Raw genomic sequence first — 24,158 nt, 5'->3', positions numbered from 1 at the left:
TTTTGAATACAGCACAGTGCTCAGCAAATATCAGCACAGTAAAACCTGCCCCCCATCCCAAATCTGGAACATGGACTGAAGAGAGCTGTTCTGTGCAGTAACTCAGTTATCCTGCTCTCTGAACCCCAGTATGGATTCGCAATAAACAAATAAAATAGGGGTGTGCTGAACTTGGCCAGCAGGTGGCAACAGTGCTCAGGGTACGTAATAGCCATCCCTGAATGACAAAGACATGTTTTTGCCATTAATTACTTAATTTACCTCAATGCCATTAGTGATGAGAGGAAAACGTAAAAAAGATTTCAGCAACTTTTGCTTCAGTTATCACAATAAAGCCTCACTGGTTTCTAAAACCATGTCAAACAACACCGTGGCTTTCACCAAATCAGCTCAACAGTGAGAGAAGCTGTGTTAAAAAGGAGAGATCAGACAAGGTGAAGACAGCAGAAGACACTGAAGCACACTGACAGAAGGTTGTGTTCTTGTGTGGGGCTCCGTTCAACAGGTTTATCATAAGACCTGGGGATGCTCACCTCCTTTTTTAAAGGGGCTTGTCAAAGCATAGCGCAGGGGTCCAGACCATGCGTAGCTACCTGCAGAGACCTCTGGGGTGTTCAAGATCAGGCTAGTACAGCACTGGACAGCTTATAGACTGGAGGAAGTGCCTGAAAGGCCTGTTTTCATCCTTATGTGCTCTCATTCTCACCTCCTCTCTGAGCCCCGGGGGCCCTGGGGCGGCGGTCGGGGTCTAGGGGGTTTTCGGGGCCCCTCCAGAGGGGCCCCTCCCTGGGGGTAGATGCCCTCCATCAGGTCCATGGTGGTCCTCATCCCGCTCCGGTCCAGGATGTCGGCCAGCGACCCGTCCCGGCCCGCGATGTCTCGGGCCAGCGCCTCCCGCCTCCGCTCCTCCTCCGGGGAGACGCCATTGGTGCTGGCTGGCGGAGGGGGCGGGGCTTCCGGGTGGGTGTGGTCCTGGTCCTCAGCCCTGGTGCGCTCCCTGTAAATGGCAGCAGGGGGGCGGGGCTCGTCCGGCCAGGGGGGCGGGTCGCTCTCGGCCTCGTTGGTAATCCGGACCGGAACGGGGACCGGAACCTTCTTTGGTGCCCTGCTGCTGTTCTCACTCAGACCCTGCATCCTGCTGAGACACAAACACGGGCGGCTCAGAGAGAACGTCTCCCTCCGCAGAGCTCACCACATCTCCCCCGGACGCCCAGTCAGCACTAACCACCGTCGCTGACAACTCCCAAAAACAACAACCAGCTCCGGGAATAAGCACGCTGTACCAGCGCAAGGCAGTACAAGTGGAAAAAGAACACAGACCGAAGAAAAAAACAAAAACCCACAAGTATTTTGGTGATCCTGTGGCTTTCACCCTCCTACGGAACGGTGGGGGGGAGGGGAAAAAAGCAATAAAAAAAGCATTCTTCAGCGATCAAGAATTTATCAGCAGAAGGTCTACATTTAACAGTCTTCCCAGATGGCCGAGGGAGACACTGCACAGTACAGGCTAAAGGGTGTGTCCAGCCCAACCTAAGGGTCATACAGTCACAAGACATTATGAAATTACAGCTTTTTTTCCATGTGGAACACACTGCCAGGAAAACAAAACTAAAAAAACAAAAAAAAAAACCTGAGGCCTGGCTGAGTTGGAAATATACTTCTGAACCTCAGAGAGCTTCAGAACAAAAGAGCTTCAGACCAAAAGCAATTTTGCAGTCAGAGTAAATCAACAGCAAAAAGAGCTCTGCAGTGTCTTAAAGAGCATTTCCTAATGGTAAGGCTCTACAAACAGCGCCCACGCGCCCTCCCGATAGCGTGCGCGCTCTTAGGCCAGCGCTTTGTTTGCACGTTCACAAACCTCACAAAGAGCAAACAGAGCGGTGCTAACGCAGCGAGGCTGAACAGGGACGCGTTCGCTCGGCCGCGCAGAGACAGTGACGGCGCGCTGAGCCGCAGGGGAATCACCGCAGGGAGGCATTAAGAGTCCCCGCCGTACCGTAAAGAGTCCGCGGCGGCTCTGAGGTGCCGCGCTAACCGCGCTTAAAGTCGCAACGCGTTACCCACCTGCAGGGGGCGTCGTGGAGCGCGGAGGAGGGAGGGTGGTCCGTCGGTCTCTGGGGCCGGAGCTGCGGGCAGGGAGGGTGGGGCCCATCCACGGGGGGCCGGAGCTCGGCGGCTGGGTGGGAGGAGGGGTTGGACGGAGGCGGGGGAGGTGGTGGCGGTAGATCTCGCAGGTAGCCGTCGGCTCCGAATGAGGCTCTCCGCTCCTCCTGGGGCCCCGCGTCTCTCTGGGGGGGGCGGGAGTGGGAGGGAACGCCTTCAGAGCGCCAGCGTCGCTCCGGTTTGGGCTGCGGCGGCGCTCTCGGTGCCGCCAGGCCCGCCTCCGGCGGAGCGGAGCCGCGGGATTGGCTGTCGCGGTAAGGAGGCAGGACCTCTGGCTGGTCGCGGTGGTGATGGGGGAACCCGTGACCGGGGGGCGCGGCCATTCCTCGGCTCTCTGGGTCGTCCCTCATGGCGCCCTCTGGTGGCAGCTCAGGGAAGCGGTCCGGCTGAGACGGGCTCTGTCTCTCTCCCAAAACCCTCTGCTTCTGCTCACTCACCCTGGGACACAAACACAACAGCATCACACAACTGCAGCCCAAACACAGTACGATTTCACTTACAAGAGCAACTAGGACTGAATTAGTATTAAAATGGCTAGGTTGAACAGCGCATATGAATCCAAACAAGTACCTTTTCAACAGAAAGAGAACAAGCAGAGTATCTCAGGAATCTCAAACTCCAGTCCTGGAGGGACGCAGTGTCTGCTGGTTTTCAGCGCGTTTCAGCATTAAAACACATAACTGAGGTCACTGATTCGGTAAATAGCGGTAAATTCGATTGAAAGGAAAACGCAAGAACCCACAAACACTATCCTCCCTTTCCTTCCAGTTCCTCTACTCAAAGCTCACGGACAGCCTGCAGTAACATTCGGTCCGGGTGAACGCCGCAGTCAGTCTAACTCAGAGTTAGGGAGGAGAGCTCGGAAAAGCATTTACCCCCATCTCTCCGCTCCTGCTACAGTGTGACTCAGAACCTTTCTGTGGTATCATTCAGCCTGGCAGACAGGACGGCATTTTTCTTCCCACAAACCCAGAACCCCTCAGCACTGATGATCTCCTGCCCTCAGTGGCACTGGAACTTCTTTCTTTCTGGAGGTTTTTGTTCCAATTTAACTCCCTGGTGTCAAGAATGTATGAGCAGCAGTGAGAAAGGACAGAACTGCTCTTGTCCAACTTCTTTCTTTCAGTGGTTCTTTTTTTAGACTTTAGGCTTTAGAAATCCTCTACACTTGTTCTCTGTGCTGAAACCATCGCAGAGATTTTCAATGGGCAGAGCACAGACGTGGCTCTCAATAGCTCCGTTTGTCAGGAGGATGTTTTTCTCTGAAACTGCTGGTAGACAAAGATGAGGGTGGCCACTGAAAGGCCTTGGAGCGCCCCCTGTTGGAGGGAGGATAGCGTGTTTTTGGAGACTGAAAAATGAGTATTCACTCAAGAACATCACAAATCATATAATGCGAGTACTAGGTCACATTTTTAGATATGCAAGAAAACACACATGCAAAAGTTAAAGGAAAATGTTTTGGTGGACATTTTCTCTGCTGAAAGTTAAAGACAAGCAGGCCAATCTACTGAGGCCTCCTCTGGGCTTTGCAACTGACCCCTTTTGCCCCGCTCCCACTCAATGGGCTGTGGAACTGCCCCCTTTACCCCCACTCCTACACAAGGGGCTGTAGAACTGCCCCCTTTACCCCCACTCCTACACAAGGAACTATAGAACTGCCATCTTTACCCCACGCCCACTATAACAGGGAAGAAGACGCGTAGCAGCAGAGAATTCCCTGAAGCAGAAACCTACCAATGTTAGCAGCTCTAATAGCCCCAATAAAAGCTTGTGATGATACTATCCCAATAAATGTAATGGGGGTGAACCAGTGCCAGCAGGCACGTTAGACAGACTGCACTGAGAGGTCAGGTAGAGGGCAGGTGACACAGCGGAGACTCGAGTGGCACACCTGACGCAATGCAGTAAAACGGCAAAGAAATTGTATGGAAAAATAAAAATAAATAAAACATTGCGCATCCTCGATGATCATGCAAACCTAAAGAGTAGCGACAACTGATCATCAATGATGTCAACTTTAATAGTGACAGTGCCTAAGCAACATAATATTTTGTCAAACATGTAAAAACCCTGAGTCAGAGGCTCAATAGCAAGGATGTCAAATTTCAGTTCTGGCAGTTTAAAGTCGTAGTGTCATTATTTGGGGGCTGGGGGCTGGGGGCTGGGGGGTGGGGTGGTGTCTTCATATAAGTCAGAGAGGGTGCACAGCTGGGACAGGACCCCATGCCAGTGGCCAGCCCTGTGTATTAATCTGCCACGGAGTCCCCATAAAGGCCCTTTCTTCCTGCCACTGGGGAACAGCATGGAGCCAAAATGGCCTCTAATTGCATGTTGCCAGCTTTCATCAAATTAAGAGTTTAAGCCTCCCTTCATTCGCATACAAAGCCAAACGTACGTAGGCTGGAGAAACTAGACCGACGTCTCCTCATTCTCCTCAAGGACGTAGCCCCTCCTGCTAGTGCCACACCAATCCTGCCCACACTACGCAATGGACACACAGAGGGGAGTGCAGTTAACCGCTCAGCTACTTTACCTGGGGGTGGCGCTCATGTGTTCAGCAGGTTTCTGTTCAGGGCAGGAGAGCTCTGCGGACTTCCTCCCAGAACCTGGGATGTTCTGAAAAAAACACACAAGAACAGACACACATTTCAATTTCAACAAGTTTTGCCATCCTACATTTTTACAAACCACTTTTTGCTGTTTCATTCAAGTCACTAAAGTTCACACAGCTTTTTCCCAAATTCTAAATTGGGTACTGACTGGAAAGAAACCAAAATAAAACCGGTATTACAGTCCAGTAGTTTGAGAACCCCTGTTTAAAGCAACTCCAATGTTACACCTCATGTGTTGCCATACTTTGGCTGGCTGGGAGCATACAGCAAGAAGAACCTTGGAGAAATGATTGAGCTTTAATGAAACAAAACCCTTGTGACACTAGTTAACCTACAACAAACAAGGGATAATAAAGCGATGAGTAAGTACTTCCTGTCAGGAAGCAGGAGGGATGACTAATCAGATACACATAAGGGAGGGGGGACTCACCTGCCCGTGTAAGTCGGCGGAGGGGGACGACCGTGACCTCTCGTGGATGCAGGAGGATCTGCTCCGCTCCTCCACGGCCGAATCCAGGATGTTGTCGGCGGAGTGGGACCTCCCAGACGGCCTCGTCTCTGGGGGTTTCCGCTGGGCGTTCCACGTGGCTTCGTATTCGGCAAAGCTGTCCAGCCGCTGCTGCTGTCCTTCTGACTGGCCCCTGCTGGTGTTGGTCCCGTCTCCGCCCCTGTCCTCTGGGGAGCCCTGCCGGGCCTGTTTGGGGAGGGGTTTCTGGAACACAGGTTTCCCCGTCTGCTCAAAGACCTTGCGCCGGTCAGCAAGGGAGCTTGCGGGCTCAGGGCGGGAAGGCTCCGGCTGCTCAGGCCCATCCCCCACCATGCCCATCTCGTGGATCTTGTTTGGCTCGGAGAAGGAAAGGGCCTTCTTCTCCGGTGGAATGCGCCTTCTGCCGGCAATCCGTGGTACCGCAGGACCGGCGGGGAGTGAGGACTCCTGATGGAGGCTAACGGCGGGTGTGGGAGCAGGGGGCAGGGCTTCAGGCACCAGGCCGCGTCTCCTGAAGGAGGTGGCTTGCAGGACACGGGCCTGCACTTCCTTCAGGTGGTCCTTGTAGGTGCTGGAGAAGGAGCCGTCGGAGGAGGTGGCGGAGGTTTCGGCTGACACCGTTGTCCCGTCCTCCGGTTCCTCAGCCTGGCCGGAGCCCGTCAGAGCCGCAGTACTCTGGCTTTTCTGCAGCCGGACTTTGCGGTTCTGGATTTCGTTGCGGAGGATGGTAGCGAAGCGGTCGTTGCCCGCAGCCTGCTTGCCAGTTTGGGGGCCGGGTGGACTGGTGTCCTGGAGGCTACCCATGCCTTCCTGGGAGTGCAAGTCCTCTCGGGACAGCAAGACGTCCCGTGGCTTGTCTCTGGGCTGCGATGTCAGCCCCTTCTCTTCCTCATGTTTGCCCAAGGGGTAGTTGACATAATGGCTCTCTGCGTGGTGTCCGTTGTTTCTGCCCTGGCTCTGCCTCACGCTCACGCTCCCATTCGGTTTACCCTCCAGCCGATCAATGGGCGGGTCCTCGTGTCTGCCATAGACGTTGCTGTCCTGGTCGTTAGGGTGACGCCTCTGCGAGGGTGGGTGAGAGAGCCGCTTTGCTTTGTGGGTTTTGGAGTTCTTGTCAGTCTCCTTAGTCCTCTGGTTCATCCCCGTTCCTCCACCCCCTCCCACGTCCCCCGTTTTGTCCTCATCCCTCACCGGAGGCCGGTGCCCAGAGGTGACGCAGTAGTACTGGCTGTGCCTGTCTTGATCGAGGGTGCCAGCGTTGGACGCAGCAGAGGTCCAGGCGAGGGCCTGGCCGCTGGGCTGCTGCAGGCTGTCACTGGGCCGCTCTCGGGTGCTGCCGCTATAGCCGCCTGTCTCAGGCAGCCCAGGCACAGTGGCTACGGTCGCCCGACGGCGCTGGTGGTACGTGTTCTCATCGCTGCTCTGCCGCTGGTGGCAGGGTGCATGGCCTGCTGGGACCTCCATGCTGGACCGGGAGCTCAGCTGGCTCCCGTAGCCGGAGCTGTGTGCAGGGAAAGCCTCGTCGCTTCTGGTTGGGTTGTAACTCCATCGAGCGCCTGGGCCTCTTTCAGCCACTGGGTGACCCCTCAAGGCACCGTCAGGAACCCGGTCTGCACCTCTGACCTGTCCAGGGGGGCGCTGTTCTGCGTAGGGACGGGGCTCCTCATCGTAGGGGATGACTGTTCCTCTCTCGTGAACCTTGGTTACCGCGAAGCTGTCGCTGCGGACCGGGAGGGGCGGGGGTGGGGACGGGGCAGCGGGCTGTTTCTTGTCGGGAACGTGCCAGATGGGGCCAAAGTTAGAGCGCCCCCCGGCTGTGGAGCCGGAATGGCGGGGGCTGTCCCTTCCCCCACCGTACCCCGCTCCCGGCTTCTCATCTGGACTCTGCCAGTTCCGCGAGTCCCACGCTCCCACCTTGCATGCCACGTTCTCTGCGGATGTGGTGTTGCTCCTGGACAGGGTGTGGTCCGGTGTCCCGGACCCTGTGGAGTAAGAGCTGTAGGCCGAGTCGTGTTTCGTTCCACCCAGGTACTCAGTGCTGCCGCTGGGCTTGGCCTGGGAGAGGTGTCCCGCGGGGTAGGGGTGCGGGTAGGGCTCTAGGCTGTCCATGCTGCCCATGGAGCTGAACCGGTCCGAAACCCTCTGCAGGTTTGTCTGGTCCCAGCTCCCTGTGAGGTTGTTGGACGACAAACTGGAAAAAGCGCAAAAAGACAAGGGAGGCTTCTATAATTAGCATGATAGCAAACTTAACAAGCATTAGCATTCAATATAACCTACACTCACTGAGCACTTTATTAGGTAAGACTCCCGAATCCGAAACTGTGAATACGAGGAGAAGAAAAACGCGGGGAGATCACAAATCCCATGAGCCCATGACCAGCTCACCTGGCATCATATCGGCACTGCGAGACCAAGGTGTCGGCTGTCTGCCTTTGCAAAGCTTCTGATTGGGCAAATTTGATGGCGTGCCAGGAGTGTGGCCTGTTCACACTTTCAGTTCTCCTGGAGAGAGAGAGACACACAGAACACTGGATTTGAGAACAAACACTTTTTTACATAAACACCTCCAACATCAAGCACTTTCAACTGTACTTGCCAAGCAGTATAAGGCTGGGGTAGGGAACCCCGCTTTTGGAAGTCTGAATTGAATTCTGCGTTTCATGCCAAGTACAGTCAACTGCGTAGCCATTTAGGTGATATGACTTAACGTGAGATACATTGATTGATATGTTAAAGAATGACAGCTCTGTTCATTAAAAATGTTTTCTGTGGTCTCATCTCCAAGTGACCAGGTAATGATGTTTATAGCTTATTTTCCAAAATAAATAAGACATTTACGCCTATCACGCTGGTGTGATAGGCGTGCATAGAAAAGCGTACCCCTTATGTAACAGTTTGTCTAGCAAGGAAAATGAGAGAGAGAGTATGTTGACCATTGACCACAGAAATGTAGAAACAACATTACACTGCTATCTTTATCACACCAGAGTGTGCGTAATATGCAAAAACGCCAGGCACATACCTTTTGTTCTCATTGTGAAATACAGTGTACATACACACCTTACTGTAGTCACTGTTGACTTTTACAGTGAATGTTATGTGCTGGCAGTTGTGGTGCCTGTGCCCCCTCTAATGGCCAACAAGAGACATTACACTGCCCTAAAAACAACGGCAATGGAAAACCTGAGCTGGGTGGCTCATCCCATTAAGGCACTGTTCTAGAACATGGATGAGCCCCACACTCTGGTATTGAATCCGGACTATGCTCTGCATTACATTACATGTTATTCGGCTGACAATTTTATCCAAAGTGACTTACAGTTGATTAGACAAGACTAAGCAGGAGACAATCCTCCCTGGAGCAACATGGGGTTAAGGGCACAACAGCTGTGCGGATCAGCCGTACGGATCTTATTGAGGCAACACCGGGGATTGAACCACCGGCCTTGAGGGACCCAGTCATGGACCTTAACCACTTGTGTGAAAAAAGAAGAAAAAGATCTTGATTACTGCGCAAGAATTTTACACCCAATGGCGGCTACAGAGAACGCAATGTGCAATGTACTCCAAAAAGGAACCATCAAGAGCACCAGACAACTCTGCGCTCTTGTCAGGACCGGCTCCGAGTGGGTCAAAGGGTCAGGCATGTAACTCCCAAATTTATAGACCTTTGTTCAACATGAATGTCTGGAAGTGCTCAAACTAAATTCTTGCATTCTTTAATCAAGGCTCTATAGAAATCCAAAATTCCCAGTTGAAGCCGATTCCTTCCTTTTCCAAAGAAAAAAACAACTTGTACAAAACCAGTTATAAAGGCTATCTGCAAACACGATAAATTCAACTTGCACAGCCGCCAACTAATAACAGAACACGTTTTCGTCGCTATGTTGTGTATAATATGCAGAAACAAACCAAGAAAACAAAATGAATCACGCTTCGTATCACTATTTAATTGAAACAAATGCATGAACGCGATGGTATGCGAGGCCTGCTGGTGTTCACCATCGAAACAAAAGGTGAAAGAAAGGTCGCTCTCTCAGTCGGGGTGAACTCTCCGTAGCCTCACAGGACCAAGAGGTCAAGTAGTTCACACCCTCTCCCCCCACTCTGCCCACACCTCAAATGAACTAAGGCATCCTGAGAGGATGAGCAAACACACCACGCCGTTTTCATTACACGCCGAGCGATTTGGAGCGCAGTAAATCTGCCGGTGGGAGCGTTTTTACAGCCAGCGCGCGACGTGGCACGCCGTTAGCGCTTAATGAGGATCGCAGGATCCCAGCGTCATCCCCAGCGTCCGGGAGCACTCTCGGAGGGTGTGGGGAAACATTATCAGCCGGGGAATATCAGTGCTCCAGGCAATCTACAAGACCAATCGCATGTGATGTGAACACCACAAAACAAATATGAATTTCATTCACAGTTGAGGTATGTTTGGTGTGTGTGTGTGTGTGTGTGCGTGTGGGGGGGAGGGCGGGTACAATAATAATATGTTAACAAATATATAGATCAATAAATAATATTAATAAAAAGAACATCCCAAAAAAAAGATCCAAAGCAAAACCATAGAAAACCAACAAAATGAACCACAGAGGCAAAAATCAAGACACCCCCCTCCTCCCTCGCACAAGTGGTTTCCTCCTTTCTGTGAGGGGGATAGAACTGCTCGCCTCCTGTCTTGTGGAAACTCTCTGGAGTCTGGCTCCACGGCCCTTCTCTTTCCAATCACAAAAGGAATTCCAATGGGCCTGCTCTCATTAGCCCTATCGCCTGGGCTACAGCCCGCCTGGCATAGATATCCCAGCACACTCGCACACAGCAGGCCCGACAGCAGGGAGGGCTAGCTGGGGAGTGGATGGAGATGGTGCAGACGATTCAACCTTTTCTTTCTCACTGTGTTCAGAAGGCACAATTAAAAACAAACTGAACACAAACTAAGTTCCTGGAAAAACTGCTCAGCCAAGCTCACCACTAAAGAGGCAGTCCTGTGCAAAACAACTTTCCTCGTTATAAAAACCGACATAGTTCAGTTAACATGTGGTATTAATAACTGATTTAGAGATATTATGTTTCTCTTTCCAACAGAATATGCGGACTCACAATAACAAATGAAAACTTTATCAAATCCTCAAGATAATATCAGCTTTACAGCACAAGTCATGCAGACACAATAAGACCGCAGCATAGACATTCAAGAAGATATTCACATCCAGACAAAACAGATCACTAAAGTTAGACAAACAAGCAGGTGATCAGACACAACAAACAACAAGCACAATAATGAATAGAGGGGGGAAGATGGATGGGTAGGGGGTTAATAGAAACAAAAACTGACTGTGAACTGAAAACTCACCAAGCTCAGGAGTAAACAAACAGAACAGAGCGGAGACGTCAGACCAGAGATACACACTCCAGAGGGCGATGACGACTCTCCTTGTCTGAACAAGGATCATCGGCTGAGGCCAGGGGGAGCCCCTAAAACTGTCACTGTGAGCCGGCCTTGCGCTGCGTTCCAGAGGCGCTTCAAAGACGTGCCGTAAGGACAATGAGGGATCTGCAGCCGGCTCAGAGCTCTGTGTCAGCGAGGAGGAGCGGACCCAGGGCTAAAAGGCCCTTAAATGAAAATGCAGGCAGATCTGCGCGCATTCCACAGAGGCACACGGCTCGTCTTAGCTCACACACAAGCGCTCACACACACGGGCGCACACACACACATGCACACACGGGCGCACACACACACAGGCGCACACACACACATGCACACACGGGCGCACACACACACAGGCGCACACACACACCTGGGCGCACACACACATCGCCTCTTCAGCAGGAGCGGTATGCAAGATGGTCTGTTCTCCCCTGTCTTTCAGCCAAAGGAGATTGCGGGTCCCCCTCCCAATCCTCCCCCAGTCCGCCCCCTCCCAAAGGAGAGCCTGGAGTACTGGCACAGCCCTAAGGTAATCCAGGGGCTAGCCTCCTCATTGGCCCCAAGCGACTCATAAACTAATCTCGGGGATGTGAAAACAGGACTCTCTCCCTCTCCCTCTCACTCTCGCTCTCTCTGGAGAAGAGAACTTCACCTGGCGTGGCTACTTTCCCAAAACTATTCCTCATTCTGAACTGCCAACACCCTCTTCAAATTCCACCCAAAGCTGTTCTCTGTGGGGCCTAATTATCCATAAGTTTCCCGGCCAACGACCTTTCCCAGTTTCCCTTGTGTGTCATCTGCTGAGGACCGCTGGTAGCAATATACATTCATTGACTGCTGGAGCAATAAAATTAGGATGATTTGTGGAAGATTCCAGAACATTCCCCTGGACCCGTCAACATTTACGAAGGACAGCATCACTACCTATTCTGTGCCGAGCTTCCCCGAGCAGTTTCCCTTGCAGGCTGCGAATGAGGGTCACTCAAAAGCCAAGTCAAAAGCGCACAACATGGCGCCTTTCTAAGTATGATTTGATTTGGTGTTTTCACAGCTGACTGGAGCAGAATTCATCAGTGAGCTCTCAAATATCAAGCAGGGCTTTCTGATAACCATGCCAAATCAACCATCTGCCCTCCTGTGTTTCTGAGCCGACGCAGGGCATGTTGGCGCCACCGCCCACAAAGCAATTTCCAAACCACGTCACCTCCTTTTCAAATACCCTCAGCCCCAGACCGCAGACCACGTGACCCCTCGAACACCCCTGACCCCTCGGTCATGGTCATACAGCAGGCCAGGTCAGGCAGGACCCCTCTGGCCACTGAAGGAACCGCGGGTGCAGAGCTCCAATGGCAGGCTGTTTTTGCGGTGGACTGTGGTGACGAATGTTGATATTAGGCCTAGACCTTTGACACAGTTTACAGCGGTTACTCTGAAAATATTTCAGTATTAACCAACTTAAAACAGGTTTCACAGCACTTAAAGGAGCACTTAGGAGCACTAACTTAAAGGAGCACTTACACCCCACCCCCCAAGAAACTATGCGCACACACACACACACACACGCACACACGCACACACGCACACACGCACACACGCACACACGCACACACGCACACACGCACACACAGGGATTTGCGAGGCCTTACAAAGGCTTACTTGAGCGGCTCCACAATCAGGCCGGTCATGTTGAGGAAGCGACAGACGAGGAGGAGGAGGAGGAGGAGAGGGGGAAGAAGCCAAGCGTGAGGCACTGATAATAACGGCCGCATTCCAGGGCTGCGTGGCATTCCAGCCCGCGGGTCGCCCGGCGACCGGCCCGCCCTCACCCCTGACACCTGGGCCTCTCTGCGTCACTCCCTCCGCCTCCTTTGTTCGCTTCTCTCCCAGAGCGGTGTCTCTCAGGGGGGCAGAACGCCAGCAGGGACCTGGACCACAGAGCCCGAAAACGCTCTTCAGAAAGGGCCATCTGTACGTGCGCTGGCAGGACCCACAGGGCCGCAGCTCACCGCAGTGCGCTTCCCCCACTCGGAGACCGCGGGGGGGTTCAGGCCAGAACTTTAGGTAATCTAAAATACCTTCTTTTTTTTTTTCTTTTTTTTTACTGCTCATTCAAGAACGGCTATAATTATAAATAAGAGAACAACAGCATGCATGTAGGAAAGGCAGGATGCACGCAAGTAGAAGAAACAGATTGCATTGCAGGTGCTGCTGTTCACAAGCAGGCTCATTTCAGCCTGAACTCTTATTCTGCGCGGGACACTGGCCTCGCCGCCCTCGGTGGAGGAGCACATCTGGGTTCATTCCGCAGGTCACGGCCACACGCCGCTGCACCAGGAGGTGGGTGGGACCACAAGGCGTCTTAAAAGTGCACGGTCCTTCTGCGTGAGCCAGAACTTTCCCTCAGGAGGAGCAGGGTCCTTTCAGCTCATCCGTGGTGAAAGCAGAATGTGGTGCCTCTCTGTACAGCTGTGAAACAGGAGTCCCCAACCACCCACTTCATGAGAAGAAGAAGAAGAAGAAGAAGAAGAAGAAGAAGAAGAAGAAGAAGAAGAAGAAGAAGAAGAAGAAGAAGAAGAAGAAGAAGAAGAAGAAGAAGAAGAAGAAGAAGAAGAAGAAGAAGAAGAAGAAGAAGAAGAAGAAGAAGAAGAAGAAGAAGAAGAAGAAGAAGAAGAAGAAGAAGAAGGTTGAGAGCTCTGTCCTGGGCCTAACCCGTTCCTCACGTCGAAGGAGACAGCCAATTTAAACAGCGCAAGCTGCTGCATTTCCCCTACCTCATGTGTTTATACTGCTTGGAGGAATTCTGAAATTCATCACTTCTGACAGAAGCTGAACTCAGATTCCCGCTTCAAGGGGTATCCCAAGTTAACAATATCCTAGCAAGCATGGCATCTTTGGCCATCAACACAGTATCCCGTGTGTGTGTGTGTAACAGGGCTGCCCAATCCTGTTCCTGGACATCTGCTCAAGTTTCAAACCCAATTTGGAACACCTTATTTTGACTCTGTACTCCAGATTTGAAATAAAACAATGAATAAAATTAATCATTAAAGTACAGCCTGTTAGATTTAATTTGACGGTATGTACATCCACATTGGGGAATTCGGGTAGGAATTGTAGCCCTTTTCACACAGTTTTTTGTGGATCAAAAGTAATGAGTTGTACAGCTCTTTCTTGGCCAGCTGTGTGTCTTTGCATCATTAGTTCATGCACAATAAAGCTAACAAAAATTTCCAGGGCTCTCTGTGTGGACTGCTGGCTGAGAACCATACTGGGAAACAGCGACTCCTCTGGTAGATCAGGGGCCTGCGGTTTGCATGTACCAACTGCACAGAATGTGTAGCCCTCCGGAGTGACAACTACACAGCTCAACTGCTGGACTGCAGAGTGAACAGAGCACGTGGAGCCTGGTATGCCTGCACTCTCCTGAACTGACTGCGGATGATGCAATGACTTAGCAATAGCAACTGGGAGAGCCATACCGGAAAAGGATATAAAAACTAATTGAAAAAGAAGAAGATAGAGACTTGGTTTACTGTTAAGACAGAAGAGGCAAAATGGTTGTAGTGCCAGGTTTCAATAACATCCGTATCTGGTTGTTATCCCTAACTCCCCATTCCTCTCTATTGATTTGACGGCTATCAGACCTTGGTCAAGTACGAAATTGCTTTGGATTTTTACACTTTCCTACGCTTTACCAAGGTTATGTGGTGTATTGGAACTGATGAAATACTCTCAAAAACTGCAAACCCTCTTGGTTGGCTCAATTGCACCAGGCAAGATCAATTGAGCACAGAGAACTATTTGAATACAAAACAATTACATATCTGACCCAGGTCTGACTGCTACACACAAAAGTATTAAGATGCTGACACCATGCAAGCCTCTTGAATTATACTTCAATTACTTTCTGCCACAGCAGATTTCATTGCCGCTAGCTTTTGATTCCCCACTGACTGTCTATGCTGCCCTCGTGTGGTTCTTCAATGTAATGGGGGGGGGGGGGGGGACTTTCAAGGAGATCTTTTGAAAGAATATTCATCAAAGCGCTGCCAGTAAGTTTGTTTGATATGACACACAATGAAACCATTAATGAAGAGCAGCTGTGGCCGACTTTTGAAGTCGGTCGATGAAGACAGGAGCACAACAAATAGGATTGCACATTTTACAACAAGCACCATACTGACACACAAACTCAGCTTAGGCAATGTTGTACAACACATCCCAAGTTTGATCAAAAATAAATATGGCAAGGTGTGCGATTCTACACGAGGAGTAGTCTCTCAGCACTTAACTCACCCACCTGTTTACCAAGGTCCAAACTGCTTGTGGACATTGAAGTGGATGTAAGAACTACTGGAGTCTGTGGTTAAAACAGATAGCGTTGTCACCAATGTGCTGGCGAGCAGATCGGAAGAGTGTGCGACACACTCCAGTGTTCCAGTGTTCTCGGGGTGACACCGGCACTGTGGGACTTGAAGGGAAAACCATCAGCTCCAAATCGAGGAGGCAGCAGTGTAAAATAGTGGTCGCCAGTGACACCGTGCCATATATATATATATATATATTTTTTTTTTTTTTTTTAAATAAATACTAATTTTATTAGGGACAGTGCACATTAATCAACATTTTCAGTTTCCACATCAATGTACATGTGCCAGCGTTAACTCGTAAACTCATTTTCATCTGTAGTCCCTAACCTGCATGTTATGAGGACTGGAGTGTACTTGTCCCTGGTCTGCCCAGGACGCGGGAGTGGCGGTATCGCTGGGCTCCTGCTCTCCCACGTGGAGCAGAACAGGACGCCCACGCGGCCGCGTAACCAAACCCTCCCGAGCCCGGCCCAACAGGCCGAAACGCGATACCCCCCGACGCACGCCAATCAATTATTCACTCCTCCCGCCCGCCGGGTGCGCGGCCGCTGCGGTAGGTACGACCGGACGCCATGGGAACGGGATCCCGCCTACAGGAACACGATACCTCCGGGGGGTGACCACGTGCTGCGGAGACAAGGCTGTGTCACGCTAAACTCCAGCAAAACTCCAGAAACATGCTCCAGGCACAAGACACAACGGCCATGGTCACATGGTGGTCTTCTAGAGAGTGTTTCAAACAGGCTTTCCTATAAACCAACTTGCCTGTTTATAAGTAAATGTCATTAAGCAGTTCCTCATTAGCCTTCTTCTGTGTTTCTCTGCCTAAAGCAGTGGTTCCCACACTCCTCAGGCACCCACCAGCCGGACCCAGGCATTTCATGTGGCCCATCTCAAGCACATCTGATGCCACTAACCAAGGGCTTCAGTAGGTCCAACCAGGAGTGCTTGAGGTGGAACAGATCAAGTACCTGGATCAAGCCAGAGGTACCTGAGGAGAGGTGTGGGAACCATGAGCATAAAGATAAAACGCATGGACACGCTCAAATGACTCTGACTCCACTACTGCACTTGGCCACCAGGTGGCCTCAGTCACACTCTCCGCTGATGTCAGGGAAAAGCAGCGAGTTCTTCTGCTGCTGAGGCTATTTGAGTTTCTTATTTACATTTTACAATATAAGAGTTTAGCTCAGGCTCTTACGCTCAGGGTCTTATGCTCAGGGTCTCAGGCATTCTGCAGTGCATTGCTCTCACCCCTTTGCGTGTAACCACAAGCGAACTGAACTAAAAAAAATTGTAAAAATAAGGAAAAAGGCAAATAAATTGCTTAGGCTTGAATTTTTGGATGCAGTAATGCTGCCATGTGTTGCCTTCCATTTGTACATACAGTACATGCATAGGCAGTTTTGGGCTTTGAAAACAGCCAGGGCAATGAGACAGAGAGTGAGAGCATGCTTAAACCCCCTATAAGGCACTCTGCATTCTTTGGAGACATGAACTGTCATATCAATAAAAATTTCAATTTAAGAGACGGAGACAACAGCACAACATCACACAGTCTACGGAAAGATAAAGAAGTTTCATCATATGACCCTAATGCAAATGCAACAGGTTTGACAACACACAATCAAATAACTGCATTAGCAAACTTTTGCAGCAACACCTTAAGCAAGAGCACAAGATGAGAACTAGGGAATCAGCACAGAAGTCGGGAGTCGTGCCAGGCACCTCCACCTGGTCATCGCTGCTAGCAGCTGTCCTGCCATTGGTGGAGTTTAGCATTAGCACCATCGTTGCCTACTGCTGCTTTAGTGGCTATGTCATTATCAACGCTTTCAGTACTGGTAGATTACATTTGTGTCGGTTTTATTTTTCTCCAAGAAAACCTGATCAATAGTTTTATTTGACCTTTAGGGAATAGCCTATGCACGTCCCCGTTTTTCAAGGAAACATCTCACCACGATAACAACTGGCTTCTAAATAATAATAATAATAATTCCAAAGCATTATTTGACCTAGGGAGGTATTTCACGAAGGAGGATTACTGAGATTACTGAGGGGATAACTTTGCTATTGTAAACCCCAGAACAGCTCTTTTCACTTCAGCCCATGTTCCAGATTTGGGAGGATTCCAGGTTTCACACAGTGCTGTTATTCTAATTTCACAATCCTGCTTTGTTTGAGTTAAAAATGTAGCAAACGGATGCACACTACAGATTTGAAGGTTAGGAGCTGGACCTTGCACTTGTCGCAGTCGGCCTCCGTCTCCACGGCGACGTGCTGGGACCAACTGATCCATCCGACCTCACCTTAAAAAACCTCCCTGGTGAAACCTTGGAGAAAGTAAACCTAAATCTGCCACTCACTGGAACATGCAGTTCCAGAACACTTTTCTCAAGCATCAGTTACCTTCTTCAGCACTCTCCCGTTCAAATCAGGATTGCCCAGTTGGGATTTTAGGCTTGTCCCATCAGTTCAACGACATGTCTCAGACAAAGAACCGGGCCTTTTCGCTTCCAGGCCTGGTTTTTTGCCCAATTTTCTTTTGTAGTTCCACTGTAAAGCATCTTTGTGCCAGTGTTCCTGTAATAAGTGCTATACAAATAAAAAGTGAATTGAATTGAACTGAGCTGAATTGAACAGAGTTCCCGACACCCTGATGTTATTGTGTGGTCCTCCAGAGAGCCCCAGCTCGTTCTGGGAGAAATGCAGCGACAGTTCGGGCGGTCATCCCCATCTGTGTGTGTCACCACCGGCGCAGAAACACCCCCACCCCCCAGACAACGCGGCATCCCCACGAAGACTCTTGAACCCCCAGAAATGCTGGGGGGAGGGGTCTCATTAAGTCTGCAATAACGCAAGGGTCAGGTCAACATCCAGACAATGCTGCCATTGTCTCCCCCTCCCAGCCCCTAACGGCGACAGCCCAATCAGCACGCAGATTACCGCCATCGAAACTCAGTATTTAGAGCAGGGGTGGGGGACCATGATCCTCGGGGGTCCTGGATCCGTTTCTGGGTTTCGTCCAAACTTCTGCTCTGAATTATTTAGCTGGCCCAATTATTTACGGGTTTTACTGCGTGTAGTGTCCCTATGTGAAATGAATTACTGTCAAGTTGACAAGCGTGAAGCAGTATGCATGAAGGTCTTGTGAGCTCAACATAGACCCAATAAGATTTAGCTGGATAACAATTGAAGCTAAGGGAAAAGTCTGCACGCTTCCTGCTCACACAGGTCAGTGTCTCATGATTCATGGCTAAGACTCCAACTTTTGAGGAATCTTTCAATGACAATACACTATATATCAAGTTAAGTTGCTGGCTAGATATGGAAAGGCAGTTTTCATATTGCCATGTAGCAAATGTTTAAAACTGAAGCTTCTAAGGGCAGAACTTAATAGTTGGCACCTTCCAGTGACTCACCCCCCAGTTCCCTGTTATGCTACTGTTCTGAGAAACTGATGCAGCCGTGAGCAAATCAGCTCAAATTAACTTTGCTTAGCATCAGAGCCCTGCCAAGGCCTGAAGCCCATGACATTCCGGTTAGGAGATCCGTTCCACCGCTAAAACGCCACCCCTCCTCTGGCTCATCCTGTTAAGGCGGGAGGAATTTCGGTTGGCAGGACATCAGTCTCATAGCACGACGGCACGCTCTAGTCAACGGGGTGCCCTGGCCTCCCTGCAGAAGGTAGGCATTAACCGTCCCTGACTCAGTGTCTGTGAGAGCTGGTGGACTGTGGAGAGAGGAGTAGCGGGGGCCTGACATCATGCGTTTCAACGTGCTCGACCGGGCTCTCCTCAACCGCCAAGAAGGCAGCGGCTCAGATGAGCTCAGTGCAACAACACAAACGAACATTCCAAATTTGGAGAAAATACAAGTGCAAAGGAAAAATACAGCACATAGTTTGGTGGGATAGCGCATGGCAAACCCCCTTCCTCCAAGAGTGGCGAACCCTTCCCACACTGCCGACTGCTTCCTTCCAAGTAAGGAGAATATTTACAACATCATTACGCCAACCAGCAGACAGATTTCAGACCACAAGCGGTGTTTTCTCCTGCTTTCCCGTTAGAGAATGTACAGGAAGGAGACGGCACAAGCTCTGTCTGTCTGTCTGTCTGTCTGTCAGCCCGTTTGATTGGACTGTGACTCCAGCCTAGCTCTGTGAGTCTGTCTGATCCAGCTGTGATTCTAGCCTAGCTCTCAATCTTTGTCTGATCCAGCTGTGACCCCCACAAGAAAACAGACGTATGTATGTCCACGTTCAGATACTCCTGAAAAACAAGCTTTCCGACTGCCAATGGCCTAGATTCAGCTTGCATTTGCCTTTCTGACTCACAGTTAAAAACCGTGTTACATGACAACCTTCCCAAAACTAAGCCAAGATAATTCAGTGATTCAGCCAACACGTATGTTAAAAAAAACTTATTTTTTGCAGCTGAAAGACTTGCATTTATTTACATTGATGAAATCCAGGCCCAGAATAAAACCCTGGGACATGCTGTACGCATTTCTTCATCAGCTCTGGTTTCATAGGGGCTATTTCCTCTCTGTGTACCTGGCACATTTTTACCACACACTTCACCTGCGCTTTATTTTATTTTCCATGCCTGCTGACATTTATCAGGAAATGAAACCGATACCAGGCTCTGTTAAATCATAACTGTGCTGAACAACAGTGAGTGGCCTTATGACTGGCTTACGTTGTCAGACAGATTAACCACGTGAGGTGTTCTTCAAGGACGTTGTTCAAATCACTTGGTCTATGTGAAGTCAGTTAGTGAGGATCCCCAGGTGAACACGGTAACAACACTTGCCGCTCACTCTGGTGAATATCTGTGGAACCATCCGGAACATTCAACCTTGACTATGCATGACTCAGCACTTTGGAGCGCTGTTTTCCTGCCAATAGCATGGCTCCTGATGCAGCTAGCTGACGCCATGTTCCTTCCTCTTCCTCTTCCACCCATCAGCAGCATGACCTCATAGTCACACACAAATTCCCATAATGCAAAGCATGGTGTGTGTGCTCACGCTTCTTCTCTCTGTCAACAGACACACCTATTGAGCCTCTGGGTCTGCTCAACTACTTCCTCACAATACAATGGCCAGTGCGTCGACCTTTCTGGCCACACTCCTTCCCTACAGACCCCTCCTGAGCTGATATCCCAGTGAATCTTCCAAATGGACCCTTGTGCTAGAATCCTCTTCCCTACATATACCTATACTGTGATCATCATCTCCATAGAGACTGCTGGGATGCCCTTCCCTATAGACCCCTGAGCTGGGATCCCCTTCTCAATTGACCCCTCAGATGGGATCCTCTTCTCAATTGACCCCTGAGCTGGGATCCTCTTCCCGAAATAAGACCTGTACAGGGATCCCATTCCCCACCACTACATGTGCATGTACATGTTCAACTTTCCAGGCTCATACAGAACGCATTTATGTAGCGTATCTGACGTTACAGCACTTTAAAGTGAAGGGAAGCCCACTCCCTCAACAGGAAACAACACACAGCCCAGCTCAGCAAGAGTACTAACCAAGCCCAACCCTGCTTAGTGGTGACATCAGAAACAGCTTGGCAAGATAGTATGGCATCTGTCCAAGAGCAAAAAACAAGATTCACCAGATCTACCTGCACCCGGTGACGAACATAGGCTGTTTCGGGTTAAGATACATGCACGCATGCAAGCACACAGCACACACACAGCCAGTTTCACCTTACTGGGCTATGTACATGTGACCCTCATACGAAAGCTGAAGTCAGCATTCCACAAAATTCAACTCCAAAGTTACATTTCCAGAACTGTTCCGAAACTCATTAGTTTCTTATTAATACAAAAAATAAGAACGTAAGCAGCAGATTTACACAAAAACTGACTCTGTCTTCCTAACTAGCAATACAATGCACAGTCACTATCATACATTCATGTCATATAGTTACACAAAAATATATAAAGTTTCCATAAGTGTACATGCATATTAAAATATGGTAGGTTAGCTATTATGATTAAATTCTTTGTTAGCAAATTACTTAAACATTAGCTAGATTCTCTGGTTAGTAAACCAGAGTTAAACCATTTGTCAAACAATCTGACAATTCTGTTTATAAACCCAGGAACTACACTTTAATGAAAACAAAAGTGGTTAGGATTTGAATTTAGAACAACACCGTAGAGCAATATTTCTCCTTCGCAAACACAGTGTTTGACGCAGAGAGAAGACAAAGCACAATAAACTTGGTGATGCCTGTAAAATTCACTGCTTATACCACGGCAGGTTATTGCACAAACCGAGCTCATAGGTTTATGACGACGGGGACATTTATAGGCCTTGTAAATAAAAATAAAGACTATTCTAATAGTGGCAGTATACACTTGCAGTTAAACTACAATATTACAGGAAAGAGGAAGCATTTGAGCCATCTTAAAACCGGGCCCTCTGCTAAAGCTCAGTAAAGACCTGCTGATTTACACCGTTTACAGCCACAGGTTCTAGTCTGTGCACAATATAATATGTACTGTAAAGCTTAAAATGGCCTCCATACCCAAAGCTTAGTTTTACTGTTCCTAACTACACCAGCTTCCCGATAGCCCTGGGAAAAGAAAGAATGTGGAAAAAATCTTGCATAACTCAAGACACATAAATCCTACTCCTCCATTTTAGGGGCGACATGGCTCAGGCAGTAAGAGCAGTCATCTGGCAGTCGGTTCGATCCCCCGCCCGGGCTGTGTCGAAGTGTCCCTGAGCAAGACACCTAACCCCCAAATGCTCCTGATGAGCCGGTCGGTGCCTTGCATGGCAGCCAATCGCCATCGGTGTGTGAGTGTGTGTATGAATGGGTGAATGAGAAGCATCAATTGTACAGCGCTTTGGATAAAGGCGCTATATAAATGCCAACCATTTACCATTTACCATTTTAACATTCCCAAAAAAAACTAAAAACAAAAGGCTAGACATGAGGCTTACATGTAGTGAAATCACAACCGCTTCACACTCCTACCAGGAAAACTGACTAAGACATAAATCATATTTACATCTTCAGGCATTCACAGTGACTTATACAGATTATATCTTTCAAGCCATTTATAAGACAGGGATTTCTGCTGAAGCAATTCAGGTCACATCCCTTCCTCAAAAGTGTACCTGCCCCGCCCTGCCCTGCCCTGCCTGGGAATCAACTCTACAACCTTGGATTTGCTGCTCCATTTCACTGGTCGTCATGCTAAACTGCTGCCCTTAGCCATAACCATTCAAAGTCCATCAGAAATAGACTACATTTGAAATAGAAATGGACTGGGCTATAGAATTCAACGACATTTTAAATAGAAATGGGCCCTTATTTACATGACATTATATTATATTTAGCAGATGCTTTTATCCAAAGTGACATATAATAAGTGCATAGCGAAGGTCATTAGAACAGCTACAGGACAGTTTGGATAAGAAACAAGTCACAAAGAATCAGTCGTCTAAGCCGTTTCAGCCTTTTCAGTGAGTGGATGGCGGTGGTATGCCTGTAGGTTTGAATACTTTAGCCTCAGGGGTTCAGCCTCAACAAAAAACACTACGTTCTTTCCTGAACGTAGTTTCTATCGAAACACAGGCAGGTTACCACAGGTCAGAAAGTATCGGTGTTCAGTATGACGCGGAGGTTACTTCACAGAGCGACCCTTCGTGCCCTTTCAGACCTGAGGCAGGCCTACAACCTCCTCAGCCTACGTTCCCTCCGCCGCTTACCGTTATCACACACATCCTGCTTTATCTGGACCCTGTATGTTTACCTCGCGTTTAACACGGTGAATATTAGTTTGACCTTCCCATTCCTCCTGCACTCAACAAGTAAACGCCTGTTCTTCTCTCAAACACGGTCTCGCCTTTTAGAAAGGGACAGAGAAGACCTCGCGTCTCAGTGTATGCCCCTTGTGATGGGCTACAGCTGTTCAAGCGCAGCTGTGTGGGGGATCGAAGGCTGTTTTTGAGCCATGTTCTCCACACACCCTCAACTTTCCACAACCGATTCCACTGAGGTTGAGAATGCTAGAGCTGTTGAAACAATTTAGTGAGATCACTGATGTAGAACTACTGGGCTGTAACCGGTTCTCTCTTTTAAATAATCAAACCATTAGGCCCCCGAGAAAGGAGCTGCCGCACGGTATAGTGTGTGTGTGTGTGTGTGTGTGTGTGTGTGTGTGTGTGTGTGCGCACTGTGACAAAAGAAAACAGTGGGGTCATGTGACGGGCATGGTGTGACTGAGTGATGCGTATCCTGTGGGACGGGCCCCACATAAACCCCTCCTCTCTCATCATGATGACCTTGCAGGGCTTGATAAATGTCCTGAATACACCAAAGTGTGTGGCCTAGAAGTTCCGAGCACCCCATCGTCTGTTCCTAGCTGCTGGGCTGACCCCAGATCAGTGTTACTAGAATGACAGGACAAGTTCTTGGCAGGAGAACTGCAGTGCTGATGGCAGCCATTTTGAAAGACATCCCTATCTGTGCAGGCTCTGCAGGGACCAGGATGTCACCTTTGATGACCCTACACATTCTGCTTCTCAGCTCCCACAGGGGTCCAAGGGCCATAAGTCTTATAGCGTGTGTGTGTGTGTGTGTGTGTGTGTGTGTGTGTGAGTGTATGTGTGAGTGTGAGTGCAGGTGCGGTGTGAGTGTGAGTGTGAGTGTGTGTGTGTGTGTGTGTGTGTGTGTGTGTGTGTGAGTGTGAGTATGACGGTTTGTGTGTGTGAGTGCAAGTGTGTAGGTGTAGACTGCAGGTGTATAAATCCTCTATTATGGGCCTACCTTCTCACCCCCAGTGCCAGGGTCTTGTGGGACCCCTTGATCAGGCCGATGGCCTCCTGCCGGTAGCCGGTCAGGGGGTACTCATTCACAGACACCACCTCGTCCCCCACCTGGAGTCGGACATCCCAGGCCTGACTGCCCTCCTCCACCTGGAACAAACACAGACAATATTACTGTACATTACACACCATTACACACAGACACAGCCAGTATTACTGTACATTACACACATACACAGCCAATATTACGATACATTACACACCATTACACACATACACAGCCAATATTACTATAC

At 49.6% G+C, this 24,158-nt stretch overlaps 1 protein-coding gene across 1 annotated transcript in view; it reads right to left on the bottom strand.

The window, feature by feature from the left end:
* LOC133117003 (protein Shroom2-like) overlaps nucleotides 1–24,158 on the bottom strand; it is a 39,211-nt gene that overhangs the window by 3,487 nt on the left and 11,566 nt on the right. Inside the window, exons 2-7 of the mRNA XM_061227055.1 lie at nucleotides 23,864–24,012; nucleotides 7,651–7,767; nucleotides 5,209–7,456; nucleotides 4,700–4,782; nucleotides 2,065–2,601; nucleotides 707–1,135 (exon numbers count right to left, since the gene is read on the bottom strand). Coding sequence (XP_061083039.1) covers nucleotides 707–1,135; nucleotides 2,065–2,601; nucleotides 4,700–4,782; nucleotides 5,209–7,456; nucleotides 7,651–7,767; nucleotides 23,864–24,012 — 3,563 coding nt within the window. The remainder of the gene's footprint in view (nucleotides 1–706; nucleotides 1,136–2,064; nucleotides 2,602–4,699; nucleotides 4,783–5,208; nucleotides 7,457–7,650; nucleotides 7,768–23,863; nucleotides 24,013–24,158) is intronic.

Source organism: Conger conger, chromosome 17 (assembly GCF_963514075.1).
Source record: "Conger conger chromosome 17, fConCon1.1, whole genome shotgun sequence".
Classification (NCBI taxonomy): Eukaryota; Metazoa; Chordata; class Actinopteri; order Anguilliformes; family Congridae; genus Conger; species Conger conger.
Note: the sequence above shows the minus strand (reverse complement) of the source record. Positions and strands in the feature narration are given on the sequence as shown.